The 12,395-nt window shown below is 33.1% G+C and overlaps 2 protein-coding genes across 2 annotated transcripts in view; both read right to left on the bottom strand.

Annotated features, from left to right (window-relative positions):
* rassf8b (Ras association domain family member 8b) overlaps window positions 1-3,116 on the bottom strand; it is a 30,871-nt gene extending 27,755 nt beyond the window's left edge. The window contains exon 1 of the mRNA XM_024291194.2: window positions 2,921-3,116. The gene's annotated coding sequence lies outside the window, so the exon portion shown is untranslated. The remainder of the gene's footprint in view (window positions 1-2,920) is intronic.
* A 4,805-nt stretch (window positions 3,117-7,921) lies between these two features.
* The window catches only part of LOC112157121 (plakophilin-2), a 17,046-nt gene continuing 12,572 nt past the window's right edge, over window positions 7,922-12,395 (bottom strand). The window contains exons 9-13 of the mRNA XM_024289675.2: window positions 10,838-11,014; window positions 10,471-10,627; window positions 10,195-10,387; window positions 10,015-10,102; window positions 7,922-8,529 (exon numbers count right to left, since the gene is read on the bottom strand). Coding sequence (XP_024145443.1) covers window positions 8,437-8,529; window positions 10,015-10,102; window positions 10,195-10,387; window positions 10,471-10,627; window positions 10,838-11,014 — 708 coding nt within the window. The 3' untranslated portion in view covers window positions 7,922-8,436. The remainder of the gene's footprint in view (window positions 8,530-10,014; window positions 10,103-10,194; window positions 10,388-10,470; window positions 10,628-10,837; window positions 11,015-12,395) is intronic.

The following is a 12,395-nucleotide window of genomic DNA, read 5'->3' as shown; positions in this document are numbered from 1 at the left end:
GATGCATGGTCAAAAGATCTTACATGCTTAAAGAGATGTACCAAATGTTAGTGTGGGGGTGAGAGCGCGGCCGCATTCCATTACAAAGGTTGGAGGTTTGTGTCCCGGCTACGCAGGAGTGTTAAATGCTAAAATAATAATAATAATAATAATAATAATTCTTGAGAATTAAAATTAAATAAATACTTATTTTAACCTAATCCAGGCAGAGTTTTTTTGCGTCATCAGGGAAGAAAACAGCTATGTGGCTCTCTCAAGAAAAAGTTTGGGGACCCCCACTTGAGAACCACTCCTAAAAATAAAACGTTCCTGTGATATTTTACTCATGGAGAACATAATTAAAGAAAATTAAACTTAAAATTCAATCTGAGTATTTCTATATTCAAATCGTTGGGAGTCAAAGATAAAAAGAAAAGGTTGTATCTAGCATTGGCATAGGTGCTACAATTGGTGGGCCACAAGCTCCCTGCTCCACTCCATTCCGATGCGTCCACTTGCAGACAAATATATGTATTTGGTCTTAGCGGTCTTACACATTAAAAAATATATATTGCAAATTTTACAGTAAAACTGAGCTGTGGTTGCAAGAATTTTACTGTATTACTACTATTATAATGCATTACTGTACTGTAATGTCTTTTTTTTACAGTATTTAAATGTATTTGTATTACAGTATTTTCCAATTTTTATTATGTAAAATTATACAATTTACAACTGAAGACCTTAAATTTTACATGCATTATTGTTAAGATATTAGTAAGGACCTTTACATGTCTTTGACAGTATCAAGTATAGTTTTAACTGGACCATTATGTATTTTACACATGCACAAATGGTTTTTGAACAATTATGACTTTAAGGAAATGATAATTTAACTGTCTAATCTTTTTTTTAATTAATATTTTTTCACAATAACGGTTGTTAACAATCATGTTTTACCGCTTTTTTTTTTTTTTTTTTTTTTTTACAATGTAGTTTTCCTTGTTTGGCTCCAAATTCTCCGTCTTGACAGCCCCGATATTACTCGCCATTTCTGTTGCACCACTACAGTTATGGGTTGGGGGCTTTAACCTAGCAGGAGAGCATGTAAACAGATGCATGATGGGAAATTGCCTCCCTGCCTAAAAGTTGGAGGTGAATTTCGATATTCCAGAAAACACAGGTTTATTTATTTTTGCTTAAAAACAGCACAATTATGATTAAAAGATCCCTGCAAACGTTTTAAAAAAAAGATAGCTCAAAAGCTGGACTTTAAAAAGATAAACTGAGTAGATAACCTGCCAAATTTGTTACTTAAACCATCTTTTTTTTTCTCTTAAAACCAAATGTCATAAGCAAATTGTGTTTGTTAAATTTATTTACAATTAGTCAAATAAATCATTAACCGTTTTGCATTCTATCAGGATGAGAACATGTTTCTCTTTTAAACAGTTTGACTGGATATCCTGCATTTATGTGTTTAAAATTCCAGTCAGGGCTCGTATCTCCATGTCTCCTGGCGTTAATCATGACAGTTGCCTGATGTGCTGATCAGGCAGAATCAAAGATGACCCTCAGTTTTCGGTGCTGTGCAGCTTCTACTGTTAGGAGAAAAAAAAAAAAAAAAGAAAAAAGTTCCACTTTTGTTTATCACTATTTTTCCGCAAAATCCATTTAAAAACAGAATAACAATTATAACTAAATCAATAAAAACATAAAACTCAGTTTCGTCGACACCATTAATGTGTAATCTGTCATCAATTTCAGTGTCAATGGCACTGATCCCATAAGAAGGAAACCAATTAAATCCCAACATGTGATCCAGCTGTAGTTACAATCTACCCCACAAGCCATTGCTGTTTTCTTGCAGGCAGTGGTGACAGATTTGACAGATGCTGTCAGGATCTGCAGATGTTATGCAAGATGCAGCCTCGCTGCTGTCAAGCCCCAAAGCTTAGTTAATCAGAGGTGAAGCTTTCCTGAAGCTGAACTCGTTTGTGCCAAACTTTTCATTCACTTTCACCCCAAACATTCTCTAATCTCTAAGAAGTTCCTAAATTTTGTGTAATTTAAGTCCCACTGCAATCATTTTTTGATCAATTTTTTAAAGCGTTTCCAGTTGTTTTTTAATTAGAATTAAGCTGGTTTTGTCTGCAAGTGGAAATATCGGAATGGAGCAGAGCAAGGAGATTGTTAGTGATTGCAGTTTTTTGTCTGCTCCTGATTCACAGTGATTTGAATAAAGAAAAAAACAAAAAAAAGCAGTTTTAATCCTAATTTTCTTTATATAAAGTGGCGGTTTTGGTCCAGTTGTTCTGCTCTGAGAATGGAGCCTAATCAGATTGAGGAAACTCTGAGTGAACCGGAGCTCAGGCGGATTGGAAAAGAACCAAGACCGCCTCAGAAGATGGGTCAGAAAGCTGGGCCTGGTCCTGGACCAGGGTCCGATTGCGAGTATTGGGGTGGAAATTTGGTTCTGTATTACTTTGAAAAGATAAAATGAAAAGTCCTAATCAACAAAGTTGCTTTTAGTAATTATATATATATATATATATATATATATATATATATATATATCAAGCATGGTGGGGGAGGATGCATGATATGGAATTGGTCAATATCAACAAAACCTTTAATGAATTTAATAAATATGAATTTTCTTCATATATCCTTCATTTTGATCAAAAAAGGGCACAGAAACATATTAAAAACACCAAAAACATTTTCTTTGTTGTAGGTCTCATCATTATTAGACCATTTTATGTGATTTTATCTTCTCTGCTCTTTAAAGTCGGAGCACAAATCCATATTTCTTTCCAAGCAGTATTCCTTCTCATAAATGTACTTCCTCTACCAGTCACAGCTCGACCTTTTTGACCCCTCTCAGTTCTCGTCCAACAGCATCACTCAGTTCATGCTTCCTCCGTCATGCAATGCTTACCCATTCATTAATCCAGAGAAACACGGATTCACTGCAGACCTAAGACCTCAATTTTAGAGGACAGAGATATTCTGTCTTAATTTTTCTGAACTTTTTTTAAGTAATTTCTAAAATGCCCTAAAAAGTCACAAATGCACACTTCTTTAAATCAATTATTTAGTGGTTTCATTCCCAATCAACACAACAGAAGCAGCAGGTTTCCCACATGTGCTTGTTTGTTCGTGCTCTTATAAAAGCTCCGCACAGCTGAGAGTAATATCTTCTAAATGAACACCAAGTGGCTGCAGCTGAGCTTGTTAAAGCAGTTTAAAACCAACACAATACTGTTTAACTAACTTCAAAGTCTCTTTTTTTGCATCAGAATTCTCCCCGAATAAAAGATCATTTGTAGCACAGCAACTGTTTAATGACGACTGAATGGATATTACTGCCTTTATAGTGGTGAACATTAAATGTGAACTAAATGTAGTTGAATGTGGGGGTTCTGTGGTGATAAAACCCTTTAATTTGCTTTAAAGAGGAAAAGGACATCACAAAGGAGCTTAGCAAGCCTTAAAAATTTCTTGTTAAAATATATATATATATATATATATATATATATATATATATATATATATATATATATATATATATATATATATATATATATTTTTTAACAGGTTTTATGAACTGGGTTTCCTGTTATTAAAACCCAAATAAACACGATTTCAACATTTAAAATACTGTAGAGAAATCATAATTTTCTTCTTAGTTTTTGCAAAAAGATAAACAGAGATTATGATCACTTTTGAGAATTACATATCTGAAATATCATAAAATTGTAATTTAAATGGCACACCCTTCTTGAAAGGGGGAACCGCCACCCCAGTCTGCCAGTCCAGAGGTACGGTTCCTTTGACCCTATTTTCTCATTTACTCCTTGTCCCGGGGCGACAGATGAAAAAACATCCTTACTCTGGTTCATTTGCAGAAATGTTTTTTAATGTGCAATGTCCTTGTCAAATAAACTAATACAATAAACCGAGAAATTGGCACCTGGGACTGCTGGGTTCGATTTCCCCGCCAACGCGGTGACTGTCCGATCAATCACTCATTGAGTAGCTGTGTGTGCTAGATTTTTATAAATAAGTGGCCACAGACTCATGTGGAAGACTGAACAGATGACAGTCAGGAGGCCAATCATCAAATGGTCATTGTATCCAAACATTTTAACAGAAAACTGCATGGAAGGGAACAGTGTGGTAGCACCAGCTGCACCAGAGATAACCGCAGCCTTGAGAAGTTTCTTAAAGCAAAGTTCATTCAAGCATCGCAGGGAGTGAAGTGAGGTTGGCGTTAGTGCATCAAAGAACCACCACACACAGTTGAATAAGACATGAGCTGCAAATGTCACATTCCACATGTCAAACCACTGCTGAACCAATGGGAAGGGGCTGACTTGGGGTGAGTTGGAGAGATCTGGACTGGTGCTTAATGATCCAAAGTCCTATTTTCAGATGAAAGTTAATTTTTCATTGCAGTTGGAAATCGAGGTCCCAGATGAAGGCAGCAGCCAAAGCAGTCTGAACTTTCATTATAGAAAAAATGAGTAAATCAATGCTGATTTTAGATACCTGAAAACATCACTTTTGATTGGTCGGATGTGATATTCTGATTTCCTAAGACTCGTATGGAAACAATAATAAAGGCTTACAATTTTTCTTTGTATAACCAGGTTTTAGTTTCTAAAAAAATACTTCACAATTTAAGATGCACCTGTTGATACATGTGTGTACCATTAATACAAATTTCTCATCTCAAGAACAAAAATGTAAAAAATCTCCACAGAAGAACAGTTTTTGAAATTATTGCATGTTTGAAGTGTTTGGATTTAGACGTGCACAACCTGAAATCAGTACAAAAGTACCAGACAAAATTCTCTGTTTTAGTTTCACACAAATACTTAAAACGTAAATCTACAGTTTTTCAAAATATAAATGAAAAGTAGAAAGTAATTGTAAAAAAATTTGACTGTTGGCATGAAGTAAGCCTGCACCTACTTCCCATCATCCCGTCGTTTACACTCTCCTGCTAGTTTAGACCCCTCACAACCCCATCCGAACATTACTGCAGCAACAAAAATGGTGAGTAATATTGTTTTTTTGGTGTGCTCCTAATTCGCAATGATTTGAATAAAGAAACACCAGAAATACAAATAATCTGAGCTTAATTTTCTTTATATATGTCCACTATCATCAGAAAAATTTCCATTTTATTATAGTTTAGCTGCATTTTACTGAAATGATTTAGTGACTCGTGGTTCTTGTTTAATCTCACTAAAACTTTTTTTTTTTTGGTAAAATTCTGGGGATTTTCTTCATAGCTGCATCACATCTCATTTACATCCTCACTGCTTATTTTGTTGATTTATTCCATTTCTGAGAGCATAAATATTTTAGGATAGGAGCGCTATCTTTCCATTACTCGTGCACTCTGAGCTGAAAAATTAGCTCTGCCTGTTCCACTTCTTAACTGAAGTGTGGAGCTACATTCCAAACATTCCTCAAAGATTTGTCACACTGAGAATTTTTCCTGGAAACAGCCGAAAAAATAAAGTTCTCCTTTTTTTTTTCTTAAATACCATCAGTTCCCTTTTATTTTTTCTGGAACAATTGCGTCAGCAGAGATCAGTTGGTCCTTTGTGGAGACATCTGACAATGGAGCCCCTGAAAAGTGAAATGATGCTCACATTTTTCCTGTTTATACTGCAGCAGATCAGTGAATGAGTTCTTTCTTTTACGGTGTGGTTAACACTTGCAGCCTTATTATGTGACAACTCCTGGAAACCTCACTGCACTCCTCTCCTTTTGGAGCAAACAAACATATTCTCATGTTTCTACACACCTGCTACCATCAGCTATTTTAGACAAATACCATCCCTACAGCCATCTAAAAATATTCTTTGGGCTTCTAAAGTGGTAAGTAACTCATCCAAAAAGGCTTTTTTTTACCATTTATTAAAACTTCCTTCAAATTAATCCCTGAGGTTGATTGTATGGAACCCTGCACATGACATAAAAAAGGGATAATTTGTTCTAAAAAAATTAGCAATTTCTGCAAACAAAATAATAATAAAATGCTAATGTGTGCACACAAAATTAGCTACTATTAAAAATGCTAACTTGTGCACACAAAATGCTAATTAAAAGTTAATTTGAGCTCACAACATATGCTAGTAATAAAATGCTAATTTGTGTGTAAAGAATTGCTAACTTGTGCACATAAATGGTAAGTTGTACACTCCTAATGCTATAACGTTGTGCACACAAGATATGCTACCAATAAATTGCTAACTTGTGCTAAAAACTTGTGAACACAAAATACTAATAAAAGGCTACTTTGTACACACAGGATATGCTACTAATAAAATGCTAACTTTTGCTTAAAAATGCTAACCAGTGCACACATAATACTAATAAAAGGCAAATTTATGTGCACAAAAATGCTAATAATAGTGCTAGCTTGTGCAGAAAAAAATGCTAATAAAATGCTATTTTGTGCAACAAAAAATTGTAATTTGTGAAAACAAAATGCTAATAAACTGGTAATTTCTGCACACAAAATACTAATAGGATAATAATTTGTGCACACAAAATGCTAATAGAATGCTAAATTGTGTGCTAAAAAAAGTCATTTGTGTGCACAAAATACTAACTTGTGCACACAAAATACAAAAAAAAAGCAAATTTATTCACATAAAATGCTAATACAATTTTAACATACATTCACAAAACACTCATTTGTGCGTAGAAAATGCTAACTTGTGAACACAAAATGCTAGTAAAATACCAGTTTGTGCACATCTAATACTACATTTCTTGCATTAAATGCTTGAGGAAACAATTTTTGTTATGTCATGTCCAGGGCTCCATATAACTGTGACGTCAGTGATGAGGTTTTCTTGTGAAAAATAAAAGACCCATTTTCAAAGCAAAGCTGCAAAGAAACAAACAGCCATTGTTTAAAGGATTATTAGGTTTCTAATGTCTGAGTCACTTCCTTTAAAAAAAAAAAAAAAAGTTTAAGCTTTAGAGCTCCACCCTTTGTTACCAAATGAGTTCTCCAAATAGTAAAGATTATTAACAAAAGGAGAAAACTGTAGCAATTAGTTTTTGACCTAGAAAAGGCTTAGAGTTTAATCAGAGAATATGTGGAAGCTCCAATGAATGTCGTCAGAGGACGAGATCACTTTAGGACAGTCTATACTTGGGAGCTGAAATATTTCCCCCTCCATGTCTTTTTCAGCACTTTTGATGCTGCGCTACTGCCCCCTGCAGGACACATTTAAACATTTTTTTTCTTGGATCCCTTAAAAATGCTTACATTTTAATGCCCATCTGGTTCCTCGTGTGCTCATAAAAATTAATCGTAAGATAGGAAAATTGTATTAGCATATATTGTGTGGTGTCATACTTTCTCCGGTCTCATCGAGGTCTGCAGAGGCTTTGTGTGCAGATACAGGGAGAGGCAAGGGGATAAAGCGTAATTGCTTCGTGGGATATTGTTAATTTCATCCAGAAGATTTAACCACTGCTGGAATTCCAGTGAGGTTTTTCTCAATTTCCCTCTTCAGACTCGTTTCATTAGGCGAAATGGATCTCTCAAGGATTTAGCCGTTTGAATAAAGAAATAGAAAAACTAGAAAAGAAGTCAAGGATGAGTTTGGTGCACCTTATACCGTCATCTTTGTTGAGATTTAATCTTGTTTTTAACTTGCAACCTCTAATTCTGACTGATTCAGACTCGGATGTCTGGGACAAAAACAGATCCAATCCTTATTATAATAGCAAATTATTATTTTTTTTAATATCTATTTTTATCTCAGCAAAATCATATTTTCCAGTGTCAAAAACAACAATAAAAAAAGTCATTTAAATAATAAAAAAATCCCCCAAATTGTTTGACTTTTTAATTCATATTTATTGAAGTTGTTAGAAAACAAGAAATATGTTAAAAGTACATTTTCTTTATGATTTTTGAAAAGCAAGGCTTTGTATAAATAAAAAAATGAAGAGTCTGAAATACAAAAATATAAAGAATATAAAGAAAAGTGGATTTACTTACAATAGCCAGAGTAAGTTTGGCTTCTTCAAATAATGTTCACTACAATAATACAGTATTTGTATTTGAGCGGTCATGCTACACAAATAAAAAGTAAAAAGCTACATAAACTGCAAATACTTTGCCAGTTTTACTGAAGTCTTGAGGGTTTTCTTTCACTAATAAAAGTGAACTTCTTCACCCGTGATGGATTACAACAGTAAAGTAAAAATATGTGGTGTTTCCTCAAGTAAACAAACTAAAATGCACTTTTTTTTAACACTAAATAAGAAAAAAAGAAAATATTAAAATGCAAAATCAGAAAGTTTTATGATAATATGTAATTTATATGTCCTGTCTTTCTCTTTATTGAATCTATATGAAGTAAATAAGTGACTTGATGTACAGCAAAAATACACAATGACAAAAAAATACAATCACAAATTGGAAAGTTTTTGTTTTTGTGTTTCTGATTTAAAGACTGAGTTTGTCCTTTCGTTGATAAAATGTTTTCTTCTCAAGCCACTCACCTGGTGGGGGGAAAGAGAAAATGAGTTAGAGAAAAGGACGTCCGCTAATCTGCATAGACTTCAAGTGTATTTTGGATTTGAGCCAATGGTGGACTCAAATAACACAGAATGGTTGTCAAAATTCAAAATCTAAAAAAATTTATCCTGTACTAGACAATCAACTCAGGCCAAACCTAAAACGTTTTTATGTTTTGTAAAGTAAAATTATTAAAATAAACCTTTAATCCTGTATAATCATTTGTATCATATTTTATACACGTAATTCTGAGACCCCTATCTCATTAACATAATCAAAACTTTCCTTAAAAACCCCTAAGGTTTTCTGCTGTGCAGTGCATCATCCTCCCACTAGAGGCAGTAGAAGGGCTTTTCCTGCTCATTTCAAAATGGCTGCCCCCGTGAAATCAGAAAAACAGTTTTGGAGGGAAAATGTTTTGCTAATTTTCAACACTTTAGGGCCACTGTGGAGCTCCCAACATATTTTTATGTTTTATTGCTGTTGCTTTTGTCTAATGCGTTGTTTGATTTTTACCGTTTTAACAGACGTTTTAATCTATGCAGTGCCTCCTCAAATTTTCTATTTTTACGTCTGTTTTATTGTTGCTTCTTTTTTCTACTGATGTTTACATGTCTTTATTGTTCAGCATTATTAATATAATTAATAATAATTACAATATTATTTCTTGGGGAGAACAGATGTTCAATCCACCATTTAAAGCCTCAAATTTAAGTAACCTTTTGTTTTATTCAAACTTTTATTTTGAAAATTTCCTAATTATTTTCATTAAATGTTTTTCCCCTTTTATTTATTTATTTTATTTTATTTTTTTGTTTTATTTCATCTAAAATTATTGACTTCAATGAGTACTTCAAAGGGATAAAAAGAAAACATTTAGATTTTTTTTGAGAAAAACATGAAGGAAAAGTTTCAGATTGAATTAAAAAAAAAAACTTTATTGAACCTATCAATAAACAGAAAGTTATTTTTGAGAGATTCCAAAATAATGTATTTTTTTAAGAATGTATTTTGTTGAATTGGATTTAAAAACATGATTTAATTTTTAAAATATATATTTTAAATTAGATTTATTCATAAACATAATGAATCATTCTTTTTTTGCCATTTCTTGGCCTTTAATAAGAATAAAAATGGTTCGTAAGCATTTGTCAGATTGATACTTGAAAGTATAAAATATAACATTAGAAAAATCTAAAAATGACTTTAAAAATATTCAACTATCAAGTATGTAAAACAATAATAGTATAAATAACAGGATTAAATTGTTTTTGGAAAATGTAAAAAAGTCTTCAACCAATCTTTCTTTTTTTTTTTTTTGCTAATTTCTAACAGAATATGCATATAAATCATGACAAAAATTGTCAACAAAAATCATCTTTCGACCTACAGACAGCAAATTCCAAACACATATCAACAGCCAACTCTGAGAAATATTTCCCTCCCCTCAGGTATGTTCGGATACTCACTTCTTTGATGTATGAGTGGAGTTCAGAGCGCTTCCACATGAGCTGCAACAGAATACAAGCCGCACGACCCGCTGAGCTCGGACCCCGACTTTTAATTAAAAAAAAGCAGCAAGTTAATGCAACATTTAAAAACACTTTTTTTATTTAAATTACATTAATTAATTAATTTTAAATACAAACCCAGTGTCTATTCTGCTGATATTGTTGATCTTGGTCAGGGCTTTAAGCGATATGATGGCTTTGGCGTGTTTGATGTCCCCTGTGGTCAGGTTAATCAGGATTTGACAGAGATGAGCCGCCACCTGACTGGTCTCCTCATCACCTTTGTCATTATTAGGCAGCAATTCCACCACATTTTTCAACACATGTGCCACTGTAGGAGGAGCACAGATACACATCTTAAATGTGATTGGCTATTTTGAGCTCAAGCTTTCAAAATCTTGAATGTATAGTTACCAATTTCAGGTTGCACCGTCTTGTGGCGAGACAGGTTTCTTATCAGCTGGATGACTGTCTTAGCAGACACTAATGACTCGGAGTTCTCTAAAATCTTTTTAATTTGTTGAAGTCCGTTTTCTTTCTGGGCGATGAAGCAAGCGATCGCTTCTGATCTCTATCAGACCACAGAAAAACAGACCGTTTGAGATTCACACTAAAAATACAAACAGGATTCAACTAAATTAATCAATTTGGAGAAGGAAAAAGACGGTTTGGGTTCTGAAACCCGAACAATTTTAGTCATATTTGGGGGAAAAAAGGAATTTATTTATTTAAGAATCAAGTTGCAAAAATAAAAGTATTGCCCGTGCAGAGGAGGCCTTACCTGCTTGTTTCCTGCTGTGATGTTCTGCAGCGCCCCCACAGCTCCTTCCCATGTGCGGCCTTCTTTGCAGGCCATCAACGACAGGTACGTTCGGATCAGGATGGGACTCCACAGCCACTCTACGCCAACAGGATTGGCCTTCTCTGACAACGCTGGGGGAGTAGATAGGGGTTTCTCCTGAGAAAAGAAGATTTTCATACAGAAAAAAAAAACTTTAAGGTTATTGGTGTTTAATTTATACATGAGCATCTGCTTTATTGGATTTTCTTTACTCTAAATCAGGGTTTTGTAACCTTTAACTGTCTTTATTTCAGTTTCTTACTGACTAAAACTTTTTTTGTGGCTATTAAACATTTATTTATTTATCAAATTTAGATATTTAAAATATTTAAATTTTAACAGTTTTATATTCTTCTATAACAAATGTAGTTTCTTTTACCTTTGACTGCAACTTTTTTAAAGGAACATAGATGTTCCTTTCAAAATAAAATACACCCTGTGTCAAATAAGACCGTCTTTTGCAGTGGATTTAAATGTGAAACCTCGGGACTTTTTCTCCTTTTATTGCACAATACACACATGACAACTTTGGTGTAGAGCCAAATTATTTAAAAAACAAAAGAAAATTATGGGATAAATATGATTTTTTACAGTAAAATTATGACACAATTTTCAACAAAAACTGTAATATGGGACAATAGCAGATATTTTAACTGTAATGTGATTTTTTTTTTTTAAGTAACACCATATACTTTATGGTAAAATTCTGGCAACCTCATCTGCCATAAAAATTATTATAGGTCTTTGCTAATTTTGCAGTGTTACATTGTATGTTTTAAGGGTAAATACATTGCTGTTTACTGTAAAAATTTAGGAATATTACCAAAAAAAAAAAAAAACTGTAAAAAAAAAAAAAAAACAAGAGAAATCAAAATTTGCTTACGGTAATATTGTTTAAAGTAACCACCAATTTTTTTTTTCTGTGAATTTTTGGCAACTACAGCTGCCATAAAAAAATATTTGTCTTTGCTAATTTTGCAGTTTTTAAGGGTAAATACACTGCTATTTATACAAAAAAAAACTAGGAATATTACCCCAAAAACTGTTAAAAAAACAATATTTGTTTACAGTAATATTGTTAAAAGTGACACCTTTATTTTTACAGTGATTTTTTTTGGCAACTACAGCTGCCAATTTTTTTATTGCAAATTTAAAACATTTTTTTACAGTATGCATGTGACTCTGGAGCCTCGTGTTGCAAATTCGTGCTCTAAATCAACTTTTTAGCAGCACTTTTTATTGGAAAAAATACCTTAGTTGAAAGAAAAATTTAACTGTTATGCTCTGACCATAGAATATTCTCAGAAAGAATTCCAAGAATTTGAGAAACTATGGTAAAAGAACAAAAACTGTGTAGTTTTGTATTTTTTATCATGTGATGAGGCTTATTAAGCTCTTAATATTTGTGATCACTATAGTAGTTGTGCCCCAAGAGCTGTTTTGTGAGAAACACAGAATCCACTTTTGAAATTTAAAGTTTTTCTTTTTAATGTTTAAT

This window comes from Oryzias melastigma, linkage group LG23 (genome assembly GCF_002922805.2).
Source record: "Oryzias melastigma strain HK-1 linkage group LG23, ASM292280v2, whole genome shotgun sequence".
Lineage (NCBI taxonomy): Eukaryota > Metazoa > Chordata > Actinopteri > Beloniformes > Adrianichthyidae > Oryzias > Oryzias melastigma.
The sequence above is the reverse complement of the archived record's forward strand: the minus strand, read 5'-3'. Positions and strand labels throughout refer to the sequence as shown.